Source organism: Poecile atricapillus, chromosome 2, assembly GCF_030490865.1.
Source record: "Poecile atricapillus isolate bPoeAtr1 chromosome 2, bPoeAtr1.hap1, whole genome shotgun sequence".
In the NCBI taxonomy this organism is placed as follows: domain Eukaryota; kingdom Metazoa; phylum Chordata; class Aves; order Passeriformes; family Paridae; genus Poecile; species Poecile atricapillus.
Genome location: NC_081250.1, coordinates 119143276 through 119166778, shown reverse-complemented (window position 1 = coordinate 119166778; position 23503 = coordinate 119143276). Strand labels below are relative to the sequence as shown.

The 23503-nt window shown below is 38.5% G+C and overlaps 1 protein-coding gene and 2 non-coding genes across 3 annotated transcripts in view; 2 read left to right on the top strand and 1 right to left on the bottom strand.

Moving 5' to 3' along the window:
* The window catches only part of DNAJC5B (DnaJ heat shock protein family (Hsp40) member C5 beta), a 36566-nt gene extending 27451 nt beyond the window's left edge, over window positions 1-9115 (bottom strand). The window contains exons 1-2 of the mRNA XM_058832793.1: window positions 9040-9115; window positions 5811-5941 (exon numbers count right to left, since the gene is read on the bottom strand). Coding sequence (XP_058688776.1) covers window positions 5811-5917 — 107 coding nt within the window. The 5' untranslated portion in view covers window positions 5918-5941; window positions 9040-9115. The remainder of the gene's footprint in view (window positions 1-5810; window positions 5942-9039) is intronic.
* On the top strand, window positions 442-530 carry TRNAY-GUA (transfer RNA tyrosine (anticodon GUA)). Its single transcript is given in 2 exon segments — window positions 442-478; window positions 495-530. It is a non-coding gene; the product is annotated as a tRNA-Tyr (tRNA).
* On the top strand, window positions 2563-2651 carry TRNAY-GUA (transfer RNA tyrosine (anticodon GUA)). The gene is given in 2 exon segments: window positions 2563-2599; window positions 2616-2651. It is a non-coding gene; the product is annotated as a tRNA-Tyr (tRNA).
* Window positions 9116-23503: the final 14388 nt, after the last annotated feature.

Below are 23503 nucleotides of genomic sequence, written 5' to 3'. Positions count from 1 at the left end.
TCTACCAGGATGAGCAAGAGCAGTGAGAAAGTTCAGACTGCTGAAGGAGAGAATCAAAGGGGGTAGGCATGACCTTCACGCTTGTAGGAGATTACAGAGGAGAGAAAATGCTGTCCTTTATCTGATACTTGAGCAAAGTATCAGAAGGCCTGAAGACTGCAAAGTGAAAGGAAATCAAGGGAAAATGCAGCCGTATATAGGTAAGCTCTGTGTGGTCCTAAGGAAGATGACATGTGGCCATCTGCAGCAGATGACGTCCAAGGAGCCTATGGAGTATTTCTGTTTGTGGTTTGCATGACTGATGGGCTTAAGTGTTGAGCAAGGAGCTGTGATGTCTCAGCTGAGGCTGTTTGAAGAAGGATGTGGTAATAGAGGCATGATGGTGCTCTCTGGCTTGGGAAAAGTGCTGGGTGAGGTCCGCCTGGGCATGTCCCCATGCTTCCTTCGATAGCTCAGCTGGTAGAGCGGAGGACTGTAGGCTCCCTTGCACGGCCATCCTTAGGTCGCTGGTTCAACTCCGGCTCGAAGGAGTGATCTTTTGCCTCTGGCACACATCCTGCACTGGCACTGCTGCCTTCTTCTGGACCTGCCCAGGGGACTCCCCAGAATGAGCTGCTCAGCCATGAGCTCTTGCCTAAACTGTGGAAGACAACCAGCCAAGGCATTTTTTGATAAAACCCTTGGGCAGGGGATGGTGATTCTGACCATGGGGATTGTCTGGAGTCACATCCAGCAGGAATGTGAGTGGATGAGTTGGTGGTAGGAGAGTGAGGCCAGTGGGAGGCCCAAGCTTTGGTTTTAGGGCATCCTGGGTGAGGGCTGGGTGCCTGGGAGGGGAGAGGACCTCAGTCAAAGGCTACAGGGTGGGGAATTAGCTCAAATGGTAGAGCGCTCGCTTAGCATGTGAGAGGTAGCGGGATCGATGCCCGCATTCTCCAATGCTTTTCTTTCCCCTTGCTTGGACACAGGGTCCTTTGCCAGGGATCCATCTGATCTCTGGGGAGGCTGTGGGGAGATTTATGGTGTACCCTGGGTTAGCAGAGGAGGGATTAATTGATTTCCTTCTTCTTTGCTTATGTTCTGGGTAACCCAAAATGTTATCATATTTTATATCCATCTGTGCCCAGAATTGCTACTGTCTCTTGAAAACCTTGTGGTTGGAAATGGAACTGCAAGGCTGGGCCATTGCCAAGTCTTTTAAAAGCCAGGATCTCTCAGGCATAGACAGCTCTCTCTTACCTCTTGGCTTTTGTTCTTTCCATTTTGTTCTCACAGGGAGAGAGCCGAGGCAGCATGGGTGGAGACTGCCTTGGTTTTCTTTTGTTTTCTTTCCTGAGATGGTTGCTTCAGGTTTCCAAGGATTTTGTGGTTCTGGATTGCTTCAAAGCAGATTTCACCTGTCTACAGCCACATCACATCAAGAAAAGGGTAACAGCCCCACTATACGTGGTTGCCCCAACCTGCCAGCAGTGCTCAGTTGAAGTGGGAAGGCACAGAGTCCAAGTTGCTCCTGCTGCTGCCTGCTGTTTCTCCTCATGAAAAGGTGAAGTCCCTCTATGAGCTCCAGCTGGATCGAGTTCCAGCTGCTGGAGTACCTTTTTTGACAGAGCTGCTGCCACCAGAGAAATAGGAAGGGGATTTGTCTGGCTTTGGACTCAAGGATTTCTTTTTGTTTTGCTTGAATTCCCTGTTACTTGTTGTTTAGGGAGAGTTTTTGTAATCATGGAGGTTTGGATCTGTGTTGTTTCGGGGTTTTTTTTTCTCTCTTTTTCTTCTCTCTGTCCACATGCAGTCAAAAGAGGGGGAGGGCTGCCACCATCTTTGTCTCTCTACATGCAATCCTTCATGGAAGGCCCATCTTGGGCAGAGGGCTTTCTCTGCCACTTTTAATTTCTCCTTTTGCCCAGGGAGTCTGTGAGATTTAGAAACTTTGTAATAAGTGATTATTCTTATTTTTCTTGCCTGTTGCTATTTCACATTTTTAGTAAACTGCTACTTTTTATTGATATCTCCTCATGTTCATATCTATTTATTGGTGGAAGGGAATTGGCTAAAAATAAATGGGATGTAACTAATTTTAAAGTGTCTACCCCCTTAGCTTGACTTAAACCAAGACAGCTTGGCAGTTCTCAAATATCAAGCCCAGTATAGAAAAGGATGTCAAAGAAATGGAACAACCTCAGTGGTGGACCACCAAAATCTCACAGAATCACTGGATTTCTCTTTAAGGATGGGCTGAAGAGAGTGGGAATGTTCAGTTTACAGAGAGGTTCTGAGGACTTGTGGATGACCTTGAGGTACTTAAATGTAGGTTGCAGAACAGGGAAATAGCTATAATTTTGAAGCCCTAAGGAGAGTCCATCTGTAGAAGATGACATCCAAGGAGCTTATGGAGCATTTCTGTTTGTAATTTGCATGACTAATGGGCTTAAGGGTTGAGCAAGAAGCTGTGATGTCTCAGCTGAGGCTGTTTGAAGAAGGATGTGGTAATAGAGGCATGATGGTGCTCTCTGGCTTGGGAAAAGTGCTGGGTGAGGTCCGCCTGGGCATGTCCCCATGCTTCCTTCGATAGCTCAGCTGGTAGAGCGGAGGACTGTAGGCTCCCTTGCACGGCCATCCTTAGGTCGCTGGTTCAACTCCGGCTCGAAGGAGTGATCTTTTGCCTCTGGCACACATCCTGCACTGGCACTGCTGCCTTTTTCTGGACCTGCCCAGGGGGATTCCTTTCAAAGGTCTGTCCAGCCATGAGCTCTTGCCTGAGGTTGGGAAGATGTCCAGCCAAAGCATTTTTGGTGAATCCTTGAGCAGGGGATGGTGGTTCTGGGCTCTGGAGTTGTCAGAGGTCATCTCCAACTGGACTGTGAGTGAGTGTTTGGTAGTGTGAGAGTGAAGATCATTACAGGGGGCTCAGGCTTTCGTTTTAGGGTATCCTGGGTCAGGGCTGGGTGCCTGGGAGGGGAGAGGACCCCAGTCAGAGGCTGCAGGGTGGGGAATTAGCTCAAATGGTAGAGCGCTCGCTTAGCATGTGAGAGGTAGCGGGATCGATGCCCGCATTCTCCAATGCTTTTCATTCCCTTGCCTGGATGATAGGTGCTGTGTCCTCTCATGGCTGTGGGGAGCCTTGGGTGGACCCAGAGGCTGTATCAGAAGTAGAACAGGCCATTGGCATAACCATGAGTAAGCCATTGTCCCTCTTTGCTTGCTAGTAATTAAATGGCATTAAGAGCACTGTACACATTTTCTAATAAAATTCTTAATCACGAATGTACTGTCACAGAGGTGTTGACCTTTTGGAGCAAGTCCAGAGGAGGCACACCACAATGATTAGCAGTATGGAGCTCTTTCCTAGAAGGAAAGGCCAGAAGAATTTGGATTATTCAGATTGGAAAAGAGAAATCTTTAGTATTACATAATTGAAGCCTTACAGTACTTAGGGAGGTTCTACAATAAAGCTGGAGCAGGGCTTTTGACTTGGTCGTGTAGTGATAGGACAAGCAGCAATGGCTAGAAATTGAAAGAGGCAAAATTTAGATTAGATATTATAAAGAAGTTCTTCACTGTGGGGTTGGTGATGCACTGGAATTGGTTGCTCAGAGAAGCTGTGGGTGTTCCCTGGAAGTGTTCAAGGCCAGATTGGATGAGGCTTGAGCAACTTGGTCTAGTCTGAGCAATCCAGGGCAGAGGGTTGGAACTAGATGATCTTTAAGGTCCCTTCTAACACAAACCACTCTATGATTCTATGATTTTCTTGTAAGTAGTCTATCAAACAGGATCTTTTGAAACTTCTGAAGAAAAGAAATCCATTGTCTATGTCTCTGCTTATTACTTCATATATTCAGACAAGAAAGCATAAGTCAAAGTACCGTTTAATTTTTTATGCCAAAAAAAAGTTCTAAAATTATTTTTGTATTATATTGAAGATAAACAGATCTCCTTTGAAATTGTGCTGATTAAAAGCCCATTAGCTTTACTCCCTGATAAATTAGATTGTGCCAAACTCCAAATAAAATCACAGAGTCATGTCTGTCATGTTTATGAAAAAGCAAATTTTGCCCTGGGCTGTGGCAGTATAATTAACAGTGACTTAATTAATAATGGCAGGAAACTCAGAATCAGGTATGGCTGGTTTTATACCTTGTACTAAAGAATACCATTTCAGCAGCAGATTTTTGGATTAGCATGAATTAAATTATAATTAAAGCAAATCTATGAGACTGACTCATCATTTTGTCTTGCAAATATTTACAGCTACTCCATTAAAAGTGAATCCCTTTGACATTTCCACTTTAGTCAGAAGCAGCCTTTTTTTTTCCTTTAATTACTAATAAAGATGGAGGAAGCATCACTGTCAGTTTTGCCATAGATCACTGTGTAAATCATCCATATTCATGCTCAGCATGAAATAAAGTTAATTGCATTCTACATTCTTCCATGACAACTTTCTCCTTTGGGGATTTCCAGAAAATTAAATGTAAAAGCAACCGGAAAACATGAAGTTTGAAACAGAAGATGATTTCTATAGCCAGGCTGTACTACAGGAACACAGAAGGTGCAAGTCATAAGTGAATTTGATACCATAGTGTGCTTTTTTCCCAGTGGTATTATTACACAAGACAACAGAACCATGGGATGTCAACAGTTCTCCTTCCATTGTATGAAGAGTTTGGACATTTACTCCTTTTGCTTCCATTGAATATGTGCCTTTAGGAACAGAAAGCAGGAGAAATGCAATTTGTTCAAAAACATGGAGGACAGAGTCTTGCCAAAATTCAAGCTAAACAATGATGCAAGTAGATCTATTTAATAAACCTTTTTGAGATCATATATATTCTTACATTTGATAGGAAAAGCAAGCTGTGTTAAGTTTGCCTGGTAATATAGTGCAACCAGCAATACCCAGAATGATGCTGTAATAAGAGTTTTACAATATTTATTAAACCTACAAATATATTTATTTCAGTGTCAAGAACATCTGCTTCACACATGACATTGAAATTTCTTTCTCTTTTAACAGCAGCTGAGCAAATTTAAGGGCAAAATTACCCGTAAAATCTTCTGGTCTTACTTCTAGGTTTTGTTACATTTCAGCAATAAAATATTTGCCACCATTTTGATAACTTGTGTTTGACTCAAACTATTCTTAATGTCCTCTCTTCTTCTTCAATAGAGAAAGTACCATTCCTGCACCAGTATTTTTCAGTAGTTGGTTACACTCACAGTTAAAACCATGTACCTCTTTTTCAGCTCAAATAATTTTCAGATCCCGAGCACTGATTTAGGTTATGCCTGCCTTTATAAAGTGAACAACTATCTCACACCTAGCAATTTTCCCCGTCAAGGATATTCCACACTATAATCAAATAATCTATCTTTTCTTGTCTTCTAAATCTATCTTTTATTCTAAGTAATCTTCTTTTTCTTTTCTGACAAGATAAACTGATTGAACTCCTTATGTCTCTTACTCTAGTTCTCAAATTGTCATCACAGCACTTGTATTGGCTTTGCATTTCAAAGTACTTCAGGGAAGGTACTAACACAAGAGCTGGGTGCAGTATTCAAATACCCCAGGTTAGTTTATCCCAACAGTCTGACCTCTCATTCACTCAGATTAAAACATTTTAGGTAAATCACAGACTGCTTGTGGTAGATTCACATTGCATTATGATTACTTTCAGGCTCACAAATTTTAAAAAAAGAAACAATTGTGACAATGAATATCTAATGTACGTGTAACTCAAAAAGTTTTACCATCATAATCATACCAGACAAATAAGCATTTTTACATCTGTTGCAAAGCACATTTTACATACCTGTAGGACTTCTTAATCTCATCATGTGTTGCTCCCTTCTCTAGTGCCAGGATGTCATATAGCGCTTCACCTGATGTTGACAAAGCACGTTGCCTTTGTTCAGCCATGATAGCAGTGCATTACCAAAGCTGCTAATGTAGAACATAATTTAAAATACCAGGGACTACAAGTATATATAGATAGTATTTCTTACTGTTCATTTTAATAGATTTTTATCAGGCAGGAAAAGGTTAAAAATACATGAAAGTAAACCTAGAATAAAAACTCCTCTATATTATCCTCTGTCCTTTAATATATTTTGCAATTAGGAAAAAATTATAAAATGGAAAAGTAAAAATGAAAGAACAGAAGCTTTTGTGTTGTAGCATTGTTCATATTAATGACTTGATGTTGCTGTAACTGAAATGAATAGATGAATTTGCTAACATTAATACCCAAACATTATAGTTCCACCTAGTTTTATTTGTGTTTGTTTACATTTGTCTTTTCTAAGTTTTAGGAGAATTATTCTACTATTTGTTGAGGCTACTGATTTTTTTACAGCAGGGTAAGAGCTTTGTACCTCTGAGTATTAGCTAATATAACAAAGTGAAGAATTTTTGCTTTCTCAACACAAGGATTCAGGTTCAGCCTAACCAATTTTAGGTGCTTAAATTGTAATTAAATTTGATTCTGAATTAAACTAGATTCCTTATATTGTCAACAGACACAGATTCTGAGAACAACTGGCAAAACACTTTCTCCCTATTATCTCTACAGTGTGCTCAGGATGGCTCAAGTACTGTGTCCAGTTCCAGGCCCCTCAATTCAGGAAGAACATTGATGTGCTGAAGCAAATTCAGAAAAGAGCAATGGAGCTGGTGAAGGGTCTGGAGCACAAGCCTCATGAGGAGCAGCTGAGGAGCTGGGGGTGTTTAGCCTGGAGAAAAGGAGGCTCAACGGTGACCTTACCACTCCTTACAATTCCCTGAAAGGAGATTGTAGCCAGGTGGGGGTTGGTTTCTTCTCCCAGGTAACCAGTGACAGGACAAGAGGACACAATCTCTAAGGTGCACTAGGGGAGGTCTAAGTCAGACATAAGAATTTATTCACAGAAAGAGTGATTAGACATTGGAAGGGGCTGCCAGGGAGCAGGACTGGTGGAGTCACCATCCCTGGAGGTGTTTAAGGAAAGACTGGATGTGGCACTTTGTGCCATGGTTTAGTTGACATGGTGGTGTTCAGTCCTAGATTGGAATTGATGATCTCAGGGATCTTTTCTAACCTGATTGATTCCATGACTCCCAACCCATGACCCCGAGAACCAGTGGAGTGAATTCCATTCATTGAGTGGCTTGACTACCTCCTTACAGTGCACAGTTCATCCTTTTGGATTTGAAGAATGAAACATTTTTAAACCAGACCTAGCTAATGCTAGGCAATGACACAAAGCAACTCAGACAGCAGAAACTCCCTCTAGCAGCTTTCCAGTACTTAGAGAGGGCCTATAAGAGACCTGGAGAGGGACATTTTACAAGTACTTGTAGTAATAGGACAAGTGGGAATGGCTTTAAGCTGAAAGAGGCTGAATTTAGATTAGATATTAGGAAGAAATTCTTCTCTGTGATGGTGGTGAGGCACTAGAACAGGTTGCCCAGAGAAGCTGTGGCTGCCTCATCCCTGGAGGTTTTCAAGACCAGGCTGGATGAGGCTCAGAGTGGCCTGATCTAGTGGAAGGTGTGTGGAAGTGCCCAGGGTAAGGGGTTGGAATTAGACGACCTTTAAAGTCCCTTCCAACTCAAACCATTCTAGGATTCTACATAAACCATAATTTAAACCACAAGATATAGATATCTATGATTCATAAGCTCATTGGTGGCAGACTTGCCACAACAAAACGCTCACCACAACTTGCTTTCTTTGAATGTTGGATTCCCTTCCAAATGTCGAAAAGTGGTCACAGAAAAAGCCTGAAAGTGAGCTGTAACCCCAGTCATAAGAAAAACTTCTGTAAACCTGCTTTGTTAGGTAAGACTATCCTCTCTTTTATTACACCCTTCTCATTGCTGAGCTAGAAACACTATCATGACATTATTCATATATTATTTACTAAGACCCATTTTGTTCAGAAACAAGTGTGTAACACTTTTAAGTTCTTTGGTGTATTCAGTATGAAAAAGATCAAATACCATGTAAGTACACAGAGAAACATAATCCATGTAGTAATTTTGGCGCATAGTATTTACTTTGATGTTTTCTTTTTCTGATCAACCTTTGACCTGCTGAAAGAAAAAAAATACCTTTCTATTTTTAAATGTTGTAAACAATCCCTCAGTTAAATGTACTGAACTTTTGGGTTTAAGTTAACATTACAGAAAATGAAATTTCATGTGAGTATCTAAATACTACTTTACCACCTGCAGTAGCTACCATGCTTTTTGGTCATGGTGGCATACCTAGAGCATATTTAGCATAATCCTGGGATCTATCCTGGCACTGGAATCATCCAAGGCATAGGAAGCCTATTAAAGCACAAGACAGTGGTAGTAGCCATGTGAAGTCACAAATATACAGCATTAGTTAAAACATCTGTGATATAATGCTGGTCAGCTACATGGCAGCCCTGAAGCATAAACTAAAGTTAAAATGGATTTAATTTTGAAGAACTACCAAGTCACATAATTTGTGCTTTCTCATAAAATAATTTTAATAACCTAGTCAGCTATGGAAATTTAGACTCAATAGCCTATTCAGTCTTACTAGTGATCAATCAACTTGAAGCTTTAACTTTAGCTATTCAAAATTATTTCTTACTTATTTAAAGCAACCCTATAAAATACTAAAAATGCAATGAGACAATACTTTTCTAGAAAAAGTTAAACTCTCCCTATTAAGGAAGAGGTAACAGTCACAATTTTAGTACTAGATACAATCCTGATGGCTGAAATTACATTAGAATCCTAATTGTGAGCTGTGTATTTTTGTTCCAGTAGACCAAAGCCAAGATGTTGTTTTCTTCCTTGAAAGACAATAAAATTATTAAAACACAATCCAAATTCTGGTAACAATTCCACATCACCTAAGAAGATGGAGCCCCAGTTAACTTCAGCTCTTTCTGTACCAATTTTATATTACCCAGCATTAAGTATCTTATACAGAGGTTGCAATGATATGCCTTTTTTTCTTACAATACCCATAGTTCATTTGGATTAGTGCTGAAAAATAAGGCAAAGATATTTAAAGAACATACCTGCTTCAAAAAGTGATGGAACACAGTCTGGCATGTATAAACTCACAACATTATGAGTTCAATACCTTGATGTCTTTATGCCAATATCATCCCAAAGGAAAGACGCAAGTGCCACCAGAAGCCCTGTACCACAGAAAGCAGCTGCTGCTTTTCATCCTTCACAATCAGGGTTAAACAGGTCAGTGGAGTCTGATTACTTCTTTTGTTGTCCAGTATCCAATTGTTTATCTCTCAGGAAGATCTATGAAAGAGCAAATAAAATATTCATGAGTTTAAAAGCTGATATATCCAAGAGTTAATGACACCAAAAAATTTGGGACAACTGTGTATTTAGTTAGTTGTTTTTCTGTGCTTTATTCTTGATAGGGCACTAAGTTTGTCTTTTTTTTCCCCACGCAAATATATTAAATTATTTTAAATAGAAAACATCTCTTGCTCTAAGTTTCATTTCTTTAAGATCAGCCATAGCTTAGGTTTACTACATAATCTCTTCCAAACCAGGATTAAGTGAAGAAGTCCCTTTAGGACTTAGTCATGAATTCTTGTAAATTTTTATATCAAAACAGAAGATGTAGGATGTTGTCTTTTATTCTGGTAGAGTTTCTACTCTTACACTGTGAAAACCTGGACAGCCATTCCTTTACATTTGAAACAAAGACTATAAATGCTAGAGACTTAAAAACCCCTATTTTTCTTGGTATATCATCCTCAGAACCAAATAGTTCATCTTTAGTACTCAAAAATGTCCTAGATCACCCAATTCCAAACCATAGCCTTTGTCCTATGCTGACTTTGGCTGGCTGCCAGACCTCTACCCACCTCACACCATCCATCATCCCCCCTTCAACAGAATGGGAGGAGAGGATAAACTGAAAAGCTCATTGATCAAGATAATGATAGGGTGATCCCTTACCCATTACTGTCATGGGCAAAACAGATGTAACTTGGGGAAAATTAATTTAATTTATAACTAATTAAAAGAGATTTGGATGGTAAGAAACCAAGACAAAAAAAAACCACCTTTCCCTTGCCACCCTGTTTCCAGGTCAAATTTGCTCCTTCATTCACATTTATCCTCCACCATGCATGAGCAGAGCAAGGAAGATGGGAATTGTGAGTTGCATAATTATGATGATATATACATATTCATATGATATATCATATATTCATATATATGAATATATATATGAATATATATATTATATGTGATATATCATATTCATATGATGAAGTATATATCTATAAAGTATATTTATGATCATATATATATATTGTATTATGATCACATATATGATACAGTTATGTTCAAATACCTAATAAAATATGTTATGATCACATATATATAAAGTATATTTATGATTATATAATTATGACCTTCCAAAAACAAAACACCAACATGAAAGCTGATAAAAAAAAGTTAAGTGGGTGCTTTTTAATGTGAAGCATTTGACTTTAACATTTATTTTGTTATTAGGTATATTCTTAATTTCAGACATTCCCTCAAATTTCAGCTTTATATGGGGACAAGGCAAGGCATATTTCAATCTAAAATGTGAGCGTTTTCCATAGCTATGAGAAGTCAAAATAGCATAGTCAAAGTACCTTTCCCAGGACAATAAAAACAGAGTAGATATAGCTAATTCTATTACATTGCATGAACACAATAAACCATATTATTCAATCAGCATGCTTGATTTCTATCTTTGAAATTACTTTATCATTCTTGCAATACAAACCAAAACAAAATGTACTCTTTCTAATGGCAAGAAAAAATTTAGGGGAAAAAAAAAAGAAACAGGCAGAAAATAAAATCACTTTCAGGTAATACAAATCCCTTGTATTTTTTTTCATCCTATTACAAGAACAAGATCCCTGCTCTGCATTCCTGGCACACACCGGGACTTGCAGTTCTGTGTGGCTACAGCTCCCTCTGGTGCGCAGAGCTGGGACCGCTCTGCAACCTGCCTTGCTTTTCCTACAGCCACTCCCTATTTCTTTGGAGGAAACGAACACAATCCCAATAAATCTTGGCAGTTTTTTCCCTTTTGGGGTTCTGTATCCTTAACACATTCTAAAGAGTCTTTAAAAGACTCAAAATTTTCTGACTTGTCATAACTCTTTTGTCAGATCAGCTATGCAATTTAGAATAGCCAGATAATTTAATACCTGTTCACTCTAATAATAATACTACTACTAATACTACTAATACTACTAGTACTACCAATACTAATACTAATAATATTTTTGTATTGTAACACCTGATAGTGCACCACAAGACCACTGTGGCAGGCAATACAAAAGTAAAACACAGTTCTAGTCCCAAAGGCTTTTCTATCAAAAAGGTCTGGCTTATACTTTACATTCCACGTATACATTGCATGTATTTCAAAACAGGCAAATCAGAACATGCCTGGAAATTCAAAGTTGAATATCAGACATAAAAAATTTGAAACATGGCCCAGACAGAACAGGAGGTCTGGGGTTGCTTCAGAAGCCTCCAGTTACACATAACCAGCGCTAAGGACTGAAGAATTTTGAGTCACTCCAGTCCTTCCTCCTACCACTCCCTCCTTTTCCAGGCTCATAGCAAGTTCAAGAACTTAAAGCCTGGAGCTGAGACATATACATGCATAAATGTACTGGTGTCATTGCTTAACAGCACTGTGAATTTTAATTTCCAAGGCAAGGAAAGACAATTTTTAAAAGCGGAATTATGTTTTTAGTTTGTTGAATCTGGTAGGATTAATACTGACAACATCCAAGTATCTAGGGGATACAAGTGATCAGATAAAGAATTCTTGACCTCTATGGAGAACCTACAGCTTTTGACTCTCTTCCAGTTCTGTCAGGAAAAGAAAATCTCAGATTTTACTTTGGGGAACTTGGCAATTTAAATAAATTGCTGACATGCTTCTGTAAAGCCAGCAGGTTAAGGGAGTTAATCCTTACTGTCTACTCAGCACTGGTAAGGTCACATCTGGAGTGCTGGGTCCAGATAAGGGCCTCCAAGTACAAAAGAGACATGGACATACTGAAAAGAGTCCAAAAAAGGGCCCAGGGATGATGAAGAGACTGAAGCATCTGTCCTGTGAGAAAAGACTGACAGCTGGGACTGTCCAGAATGGAGAAGGTTCCATGGGGGGGAACTCATCAGTGTATACAAATGTCTGAAGGGAGAGTGTAATGGCGACAGATCCAGGCTCTTTTCAGTGGTGCCAGTGCCATGACCAGAGGCAATGGGCCCAGACTCCAAACTCCCAAACATCGGAGGTTCCCTCTGAACATCAGGACACACTTCCCCACTCTGAGGATGACCAAGCACTGCCACAACTTCCCCAAAGAGTTTTGGAGTCTCCATCCTTGGAGTTACTCAAAAGCCATCTGGACATGGTTCTGGGCAACTGTGTCTAAGTGTCCCTGATTGCTCTCCCTGAAACTTCCCTGCTATGAGAACTGTTGTTGCTAATTTCTGTGGCTTTTTCTACAAAAAGGTTGTCCACAAGGATGTTGGAATTTATATTGGTGACTATCAAGAGAAAGACATGTCAAGAGAAAGAAGGCAGGTGAGGATACTGGAATAAGAGCTCTTGGTAGCTGATGTCCTTTTACTGGCGTGTAAGTGGCAGTCTGGGAAAAGAAGACCCAACACAAGTAGAGCATGAGGACATAAGTGAAGTATGGTAGGCTGATGAGATAATATGTGAATTCAGAAAGGGTGCATACAGGGGTAGTGTGTTCTAGTTTTTCACTCTCTGGGCAGTTTTTCAGTCTCTGGATTTTTCTTTTGTTTTATATTTTAATAATATGCTGTGGTGATATCAATATTTGTAACATTGAGCTAAGCAGGACAGTCAAAGGGCAAAAGATTGAGACAGAGAAAAAAAAGAATGCTTCTGCCAAGATGTGCTGGGTCTCTGGCTAAGGCATGGGAATTTATTTTTGTTAAGAAGGAAGAGTACTTCTCAATTGCTATGTCCCCAAATGCTCTTCTTGTAATTTCTTTTTATCCAGTCCTGTTTCACACACTCCTGGACATCTAGTGCCCTGTCTGAACTTTACTGCATGCTGTTAGATATTCAAACAATCTCTCAAAGAAAAGAGCATTTGATTAAGGTCCCATTTTCTGAGACTTTTTAGATGTCAGTCAAGCCCAAAAATTCTACAGCAAGTTACATTCCTCTTGCCACTCTCTGTTACAGAATAGTTACTGTCATTGTGGCTTCAAAAGCAGTAACAGAATTGATTTAAATAATATGATTGCATTGCATCTGCTTTTAAATACATGGAACTATATTTGAAGGAAGGTATTCCATCTGGTAACCCATCTGCAACTCCATCTATACAAGAAGTAAGTATTCATAAGAGAACATTCATATATTTGAATTCTCTGAACATATTGTGACCTTCTGTTACTATTCACATAGAATATCTCAATTTAAATATATCTTGGGCTTTTAATATCTTTAACTGAAGTACTGAAAAAAATCAGCAAACTCAAGAAGCAGGAGCCTTAAATGAACAGTCAGTTACATATTTAAATTTCTCATGCCTTTACCTGGTCAGTTTGACACAAAGAAGCAATCCAGACCTGGAATTTACATTCCAGTAAGTTCAATTCAAAGCCTTGGCAGACTACTTAAGTGACATGATATAAACATTTTTTCCTGGCAATTTAAACTAGAGACCCCTAACATGATGTTTTAAGTAATAGTAATAGATTTAACTTTTTCAGCAAGCTACTCAGGAAATACCAGTAATTTTATTTTCATCTGTGGTTTATGAGGAAGTTCTGTCTATCCTCCCTAATTTAAAGTGGGTTATGGAGGCAGCCTTAACTAAGATGTAAATCACAATAATCTGTCTATTTTTAAATTAAATTACTTTTTAAAAAGCAAAAGCTAGTAAGTTTATTTAGCTTTGACAACTCAGAGATGAGTTTTCTAGGTCTTTGAGTAAAAGGAAATAAGAGAATTCCTTAATTATTTAGGCAGTGTCTTGGTAATTTACTGCAGCTGTAGTGATTTAAGGCAGTGTTCTTCTACTTCTTACAGTAAATTTACAAATCCACATTTCTGGTAGCAAGGTTATTCATTTTAGCCTGGCCTAATCATCTGCACCTAAGAATCAGGAAGATCAGCTTTAACAGTATAAATAAGTGCTTTGACCTATTTCTCAGGCTATTTTACCAGAAACAGATTAGGAAACAGCAGTACCACATCTTCTCAGTACCTGCTCTTTGGGAATCAAGACTCGTTTTTTGTCCTCCCCACTAAATACAGGATTTCTTCAGCACCAAACAGTTCTCTCCACTTGTTCCTCCTTCATGTAGTTTTCATAATTCACCCTCTGCCATCTCCTGCAGTCTTTGTCTATGCAAGCACTTTCTTGAAATCCCCACATAGTCCTCAGTTCTACCCTGCACCTACCACTCAACTATTCTCTCCAAAATTCCTGCAAGCTAGCTGCTTACCTACACAGTTCCCAGGAGGGAGGGGATACAGCAGGGGAGATAGCAGGCAGTAGCCATTTCTCTCTAAAGCTTCATTAATCCCCACATTGGATTTATTGCCCTGTCTTAGAAATGCTCGCTTAATTGATGGCTGAGGAAGGTAAATTCTTTCTGAAGTGCTGATGAGTAACTATCTTATCTAGAACCAGAAAGGAATGCCTGTTCAGTGGTTAAGTTACAAGTCAAAGAATTAAAGCAAAATGCAATCCCAGTAGAGGAAGAACAGGTTAATGGATGAAAAGACAGAAGTCTAAGATATTTTTCTTTCCTGAATGTTACTTACTGTCAGAAAATAAAAATTTAAAAAAACTTATTTCATTAGCATAAATATTTAACTAATAAAGTAAATAAGCAAAACCATAAGCATGAATGCTATTATGCACATAGCCACTGGAAATATTTTGCAATCATCAGAAGACTAACATTTCAGTAAATTAGTAGCTTTATTGTTAACCATTTATCACAGCTGTTCTTAAGGTTTTTTTCCTTACCTTGTTATGACAAGACCTTTCAGCTGGAAAGTAGTCAGAACTGAAACTTGAAGTCTGAACCCATGGGCTCACAGTTGGCTCAAGTTAATCTTAGGGCTGCCAGCAATGGAACAGTCCAAACTTTCACTGATTTTCTTTCATATTATTATTTTTGCCTTAGTTTTCAGCAAAATCAGCTTTCTAGTCTGACTCACTACACAACTGGCATCATTACTAGAGCTGATGCAACGGAAGTGGTGACATCACACCTTTTCAGCAGCAGTTAAAGCCTTACATTGTTTTCAGCTCACCACAGAACTGCACCTTAAGAAGGATGTAGGGGCCAGAACACCATACAAGCATGAAGCACAAGTAAGTTCTGTGGAAAATAGTATGAATAAGGAGAATTAAGACTCTTCTGGAGCAGTCTGTGACTAAAGGACAGGCCAATGTTTAACTATATATTAAACACATTGGGGGCCTCTGCTGCCAGCTTAACACTGCCATGGGTACGTGACACAAGGTGCTGTTCCAGTTGAAATCCTCTCTGCCAATTCAGTTTGTTCCAACAAAACTTTAGCAGGTTACCTTTGCCCCAGCAGGATTAGTGCTGCAGCAGGTATCGGTTGCCCACATGGCCCTACCCCTCTGTGGTTCCTGCACAGTACATTTCCTCTGCAACCAGGATAAAAGCAGACAGGCGGCAGAAAATCCTCACCAAGCGCTCTGCTAATTTGACAGAAATGTAATCATGTGCCCACACCTGATCCAGATCAAATTTGTACTGCTGGGTGATGTGGCATGGCCCAGAGCCAGCGGTAATGATTGTGGAACCACAGCACTCGGCGAAGGCTTCTTCTGCAGAAGAATTACCCGTCCAGGAGACTGCAAACACAGAGTGTGGCCCATTACTGTGGAAACAGCTTGTGCAGGCTCCCCTGAACATGCCCCGATCCGCACAAAAGAGACATAGTATAACCCCTTGCCAAACCACCTTTCTTTCTACCCTCAGAGGCAGGGTGTTGGGTTAGGTTCTGACTGAGAGCATTAAGCACAGGAGGGGAGAAAAAAAAAAGGAAATTACACGTCTGAGGTTTTTCTTTCAGGCAAGTCTCTCATAAAAATAAAGGAGTGTACAAATGCCTTTGTTTCCCTGCCAACTTTTATAAGAACTAATTAAAACCAAGAAGAGCTTCATTTTCCTGTTTATTTCATAGAGAGAACAGCTAATGAATTTAACCTATTGATGATTTTGCAGCTGCCTGCTTTAATTTGCTTATGATTGGGAAACAAAAAGTTAGTGTAACAGCAAAGAGCTGCCAAAGCCGCGGAGCGGTCACTGGTGTGTGACCAGTGATCCAGCTGTGTGATCAAATTTCAATTAGGCAGCTGTGACAACAGAGCACGGGCTGTCCTTCTGAGCAAGAAAACAGTATTAAAATTATGGCCACTGCTTAGTACTTGCTTATTTTCAAGGCGGCTGATTTGCCCATAATAAGGTCACTATAACCATAAAGGTACAGACTGCTGGCATTTATTCTCTGCTAAAGAACATCTTGAACTTTTCAACTTTATGATTTAGCTATTGATTGCAATAGAAAACTCAGGCCACAAAACACAGAAGTAATTGCTATCAATAGATGAGGAATTATGCTTTACCTGAAAACAATTTTCAGAGGGAAATATTCACAGGCCTTAATATAACTTGTATTTCTTAGTTCAGACAAGTGGATTAAAAGGCATTTATTATATCAGGGAGTCCTATGGACTTTATGGAAATTATCCAGAATTCAATAAAGATTTTTATGATTGCTATAAACTCTACAAAATAATTTTTAACGTCCTTTTGATTCTGAAGGAGATATCCCAACCCTCTATAAATCAGTGACAGAGCTCACAATTGAGATTGACAGAAAATGAGCACCCAATAATTTGCAACTCTAATTTATAAAATTTTCCATAAATTACTGTACATGACTGGGGAACCTTATGGGTTTTACTCACAATAAACTTTACAGTGTGTCGTTTTTATTTTTTTTTTCCAAAAGTGGTGGGGGAAGGATGATTCAATTCAGAGGAAGTGAGTTACTTAATTTTCTTGCTTTCCTTAAAATAACATCTCTTCAAACTTTCACATGTTATTTCAAAATATTATTTCAAAAGAATTTGCAAATATTAGCCAGGGATTCCCAAACTCGGGTATCCTAGCAGCAGACTACCTAAGCTACTTAAGAAGGCATGGGAACTACTGCTACCTTACTGCACCATCAGTCCCCAGCCAAGATAACCCTGCACCAGCTTCTGCATGAAGCTTTGTACAGTTCCAACAACTGGAAATAGACTATCAAATAATAGGTAACTCTCCAGATTTCCACTGTTAATTTTATTCCAAAATCACCAATCTGAAGATACAAAGTTTTTCCAGGGAAGCAGGGCAAAAGCCCTTCTTAGAGCAAGTAGAAATTGGCCACCAGAATCCTCTACTTGGAATATTAGCAATATTATAAAGACTTAGACTTACAGGGTGTGCATGGAGTTTGTGCCATAGAAAGGGGAAACTGGCTGCTGCAGAATGCATGTCAAATCTGAGCAGAACAGGATGCATATTATGCATTACTTGGTAACAGTCAGTATATGCTGCTACTGTTGGTTCACATCACGATCTCCTTTGCTGTGCCAGACAAAAGGAGATTTCACCGATTTTCCTTTTCCTATTTTATTTGAAAGTCACATGAGATTTAAATTAATGTATTGTTACAAATTGCATACAAAACAATGGGTTTTTCCTACATTTGATAAATGGCAATTATGAATAAATTTGCATGATGAACATTTGTTTAATTTTTTTCCAAGTAGTGTTTAGAAAGATCTGTTTCATCAACTGTTTCCACAAATGGACATTCATGCATACAGACACAATAAAGTGACAAGAAAACAAAAATATAACTGAAAATTGAATTAAAAAGAAATTTAAGCTTTGAATTTATTTGCTGTTTGGTACCATAGCTTCACATTGTACATTTTTTCTGCATCTTGCAATAAGCCAGGCACTTGTAATGCAAATGGTATTGACTTGCAGTGTATTAGTATTAATTCTGACTTCTAACAAATTAAATTCTCCCATTATCTGGGAATTTATTATTTTGGCCACAGATGCAATGACATGTCATTTTCCCACAGATCATCTATTTCAAGATCACAGCAAGATAAGCAACCTTTTGCCAAATTAAGCTTTTTGGGCCTGTTCTCAATTCTTTGTAGTCTGCAGAAACATCAGCATTTCTATTGGAGTTTTACACTCATTCTGTCTTTTCAGACAGGGCTTTCTACTTATTTTGTGCAGTCAGAAGTTGGGTGTGTAAGTAAAACCTCCTGCATAGAATTAAGCAGACGTCATGGTTTTTTTCCTGGTTTTAGGTATTCTATGAAACACACTGCCTTGCAGGTTTTGAACAATTTGCAGACTAGTACATTTGTTCAGTTTTTATACATTTTAGTACAAAATTTCTTACTAAAGAATTATACTAATAAACATTTTGAGTCCAAGATAAGATGAAACATTATAAAAGCTGCTTATTTTCTTAGGTCTATACTTGTATAAAAGTAGTCTACAAATTCCTAGTCATGTAATTTAATCTAGAAAACTGCTGACATGGTATTGATTTATGTAGATTTAACTGATGTTCTGACACGACTAGAGGGTGCTCTCCATAATCCCAGCTCAGCAAAGCATGTAAGAACACGCATAAAATTAAGCATGTGCTTTGTACCACTAACACTTTATGCCAATTAACCCATATTTTCACCACAATTTCTGCTATGTCTATCTTGTATCATAAATATATTACACAAATATTAGACATATGTAATATATTCCATCCATACGTGACATATTACTCTTATCTGTTATATATTTCAATATGTTACTCACACATTCCAATTAATATATTTCTGTGAAATTTTAAAATTAGATTTTCTAAAATGAACGACCTTTTGAATTATATAGTATCTGAATAATTCCTTACATAATGCTAATTTACACCATGTAGGTGAGTTTTTATGATACAGATGATGTGGTCTAATGTGGGTTGACTCCAAAGGGGCACTCCCACTGCTGCTTACATACCTGCACCTTGAACCAACCTGTGCTATTGGCTGGTCCCACGTTTTCTAGGGGGAGAGGGAGTGGGGTGGGGCTAAGAGAAATTTTTTGCCAGTTTAACTCTCTAAAACTCTCTTGGCCTACCCTAGAGGTGAACATCGGTAGTGGTAGGAGCAAACAGACGGGAGGAGTGAGATGGAGGGGCATGGCCTCTCTGCACAACAAGATCTAGTTTAGCACAACGTGTATTAGCAAAATGTGTATTTTAAAACCACATTTCCAGTGCACTCCACACCATTACGCAGCTCAGCCTCTGTGTTTTACTGCACTACCCCGCTTCCCCACTCCCTCCCCCATTCAGCTTTTAAAACACAAGACTTGTCTCTAATTAACTGCAAAGCTGCTTTTAAGAAATTGATCAAAAAATGTTCTCCTAATACTCAGACTGCCTTTTATCTGAACATAAAAGTTTATCAGAGCTAATCCTTTTAGTATGCCCTTGTTTTACAAGAACAATTTTCTTTCATTTGGTCAAGACAAAGGAGTTCAGGAATTCCTGTAAACTAACCCTCCCATCACTTTGTTGCATTTTTGTTGACATATTGGCAATATTCCTTCCAGTTTTAATTGCATTAAGTACATAGAAATTTAGTGAGTTGTAAATGTGACAGGATGCCAGCTACCTTTTCACAATTGTTAAAAACAAAAGGTTTAGCAAGAAATAAACCAGAAGAAAAGCAGAGCTAGTCTCTTGAAAGTAATGAAATATTGCTGCATTTGCTCAGGTAGTTAATGGGAAGACTGGCAGAATGACAGATGTTTTTCCAGACTTGCAGAAGTCATGCTAATGCTAACTCTGACACATTCTTTCCTTCAAAAAGAAATGTCAGGATGCTACATGGTGGAAAAACAACAGTAGCTTCAAATATTTAATCCTCACATTTCTATCCCTGAATGGGATTACCTTCTACTGCTGTAGGTTTTGATAGAAGTTCTACCACTGAGCTGAAAACGAACAAAAAGATGAAAATCCTGATTAATTTCTGAAGCAAGCTCAAATTTATTGGAGAAACTGAGGTAGTATGCTTAAGCATTTTTTGAAAAGGCAGAAAAATAACTGCTTGGAATATAATGAAGTAATTTTATTTGAATACTAATTAGTATGCAGTTTTACTAGTAATGTGATCCTCTGAATGAGATTGTTAATTCTAATAGTAGTTAATATTTATTTCAACTTAACTCTTTTGTGAGGAAATAATTGCACACAATAACCCTTCAATAAAAATAAAATTGAATAGCAAAAAAGCCAAAATGTAAGAGGAATGTAGGTATAAGAGAGACTGTAGGTTCTTGTATATAGTCATCCAAATTATCAGAAGTGCAAATGCTGCAAGTTACTCCAATTCCCATTTCTGATTTGCTTCATACACCAAAGGGAGACTGCTGCTAAAGTGTCCTTTTGTTGCTAGAAATTTTTCATTAGTTTTAGCATATATAAAAAAGCAACTAGTCTACATTGTCATACAAATAAGCTTCTGCAACAAAGGAGTGTGCTCATCTTTAATACAACCAGACATAAATAAAAACACTCTTCGTCTGAAGAACTTCTAGTGTTATTCCCAGAACTGGTTCTATAAAAACCAGGACTAGTTAAAGCTCATGCTCTATTTATTTATTTTTTAAACAGGAATTGCATTAGCTGCTTCTCCTATGGGCTCATTTCACTACAGAACCTTCTGCAAAATTAATTCAGTGGAAAACTCCTTCTGGCCTAGAAGAAGACAGGACCCCAGGAAAGGTCTAATTTTTGGCTATAAAGAAGCAAAGTGCTTTCCTGTGATTTTTAACAAAACAACACAATGAGATTAATAAAACACTGTTGCTTCAGCCTAGTTGGTAAGCAGCAACTTTAGCTCATTATTTCACTTTTGTCAGTATATGATAGTCTCAGTTTTAATATTACATGACATCTTTAGTATATATCAATAGGCCAGTAAAGGATCAGCTGTAACACTGGGAATCTTTTGAACTTAAACATGAGTTCCAAATCCAAACTTAAGTCTAATCCCTAATTATGGAGACATTTTTAAAAAATTAAAGTCAAAATTTCTTTACAAAATCCTTGCAAAGGCTGTGCTAAAAATTATACCTTCATGTAAAGAAATTTAGAAAGGATGTGCAATTTTGATGAGGTACTGGGGCAGCATATAAAACATTTAAAAAAAGCTACCAAACCAAATCAAAATAAATCACTAGATTTTCTGAAGATAGAATGGGAGATTGATGCTCTACAGTTTATCATGGAAGCTACCAGGTACTGTACACTGAGTGGTATGCTAAGAAATAATTCAGCTGGTAAATGTGCAATGAATTTGTTACATCTGTTCAGAGGGGTCCAAACCCACCTCCATTACCGACATAAAAGGCTGTGAATTTTCAGATTCTAATAACACCATTAAACTTGTAAGCTGCACCTCGGAAACTGCACCTGGGGTTCTCCTATCCTCCCACTCCGATATTAAAAATATTCTGCACATCAGCTGTTATTATTCATATAAAAATGACACAAAGAGAAGCTTTCTCCACAGGCTTATGCTGACACCAACGCCCTTAGTCATTTAAACTGTAGATTGAGGATTTTTGTCCAGGTAACTATAATCATTGAAAAACCAGAACTCTGGTGGCTGAGACCAGTTAAGCTGTGTGCACGCTAGCTAAAGCTTTTTAGAAGTGCATTTAGAAATAATTATTCCCAATAATATCTTCAATGGAGTTAGAGAAAGCTGGCTTTGAACCCATATTAAACTTGTGACAGTCTGTAGCTGCGTTTAGAACTGACTTTTGTTAGCCTGTTTCCACAGTCAGTCCTGTTCCTGGAGGCTATAACTTGTCAGTAAAGCTCCACTCTTAAATTAAGCATAGAGGATGATTCTTAGGGCTGAAAGCAAATCAAAACTTGAAATGCTCTGGGATCACTCTTCAACTTTCTGCTCCAGCTTGCTGGTTTTGGTGTAGTATTGGTATATATCTATTAGCCACTGTCAGTTTAGTGAAATTGAAGTTATTACAAATATTGAAAATATTCTGAACAGGTTTCTATATAATTTAAAACACCAGAAACTGAAGCAAAAGCAAATAAGCAGTCTGCCCAGACAAGTCAAACTGACTTTATCTGCCTCTCCAGCAGTGACAAAACCTGTAGCTAATGGGAACACAGCAAACGTGACTTAGCTTGTCTTCGCTGACACCGTCCATCTCCATGGCCCACCCTGACACCATCAGAAACCATCACATATGCCACTTCATCTGATTGACTTCACAGACACTAACTGAAGTACACTTAAATTAGGACAAAGGTTACACCATATTCCTTCCTTTCAGTGAAGAGAAAGGCAACTTCAAAGAACAACTTGAAGGACCTGCTGTCTTTCCCTTAATTATTGACTATGAAACTAGCCTTAGGCAAGTACTCTTCAGGTTAAGCCTCTAAAGTCAGGAATGATGAACCAGGGCCATAGAAAAGATAAAGCTATTTTGCTATTGTTGCTATTGCACATTTGCAATATGGGTGCAAAAAAATGACTGTAAAACATTCCCAGAGGAGTTAGCATGAGTTGACAGGATATACTAAATACCATTCTTCAGATCTCTTCCACCTCTTAGATTAACTCATTCATGTAATTTTTACTGCTGAGCTGTTTTGAGAGCATGCTTATTAAAATTGCAGATGACAGAAAGCCAGGAAAGTATATTGAAGGACAGGACTAGTATTCAATCTTGACCAACCAAAAAAAAATGGGTTGAAGAATTTACAATACACTCATGTGAAGGCAAGTGCAAGTTATCACACTCAGGAAGAATGAACACACTGAGGGGATGATGAAAAGTTCTGTGGAAAATATCCAGGGTGCAGGGGATGTCAAACCAAAGAGAAGACAAGAACATTGTACTGCCCAACAATTCAAAGAAGCTCAATGCAGACCCAGGGCAAGGCAGAGGGAAGGGACACACCAAATAGAGAGAGAAGTATATTTCAACTCAGCTGCCAGATGTCTGAAATTCCTATGGAAATATATAGTATTCACTCAGACAACAACTGTGTAGAAAAGAAAGGACTATGGTCATGTGCCAAAGAAATACCAAAAACAATGTCTAAAAATGCAGCTACTGGGGATGTAACAAACAAAGAGACTTGTCTACAGAATAACCCTGATTTTTAGACCACATAACTTCTTCAGGTAAGAAGAAAAGCTAAAGTGTCTTGTGCTTGTTTTGATCATGTACCTGTACAAATATATATTTCCTCTGTTCTCAGTATGTTTTCAAAGTACAAGCACATTATGCCTTTGAGGATCCTTATTTTCCATTTTGTAAAGACAACAT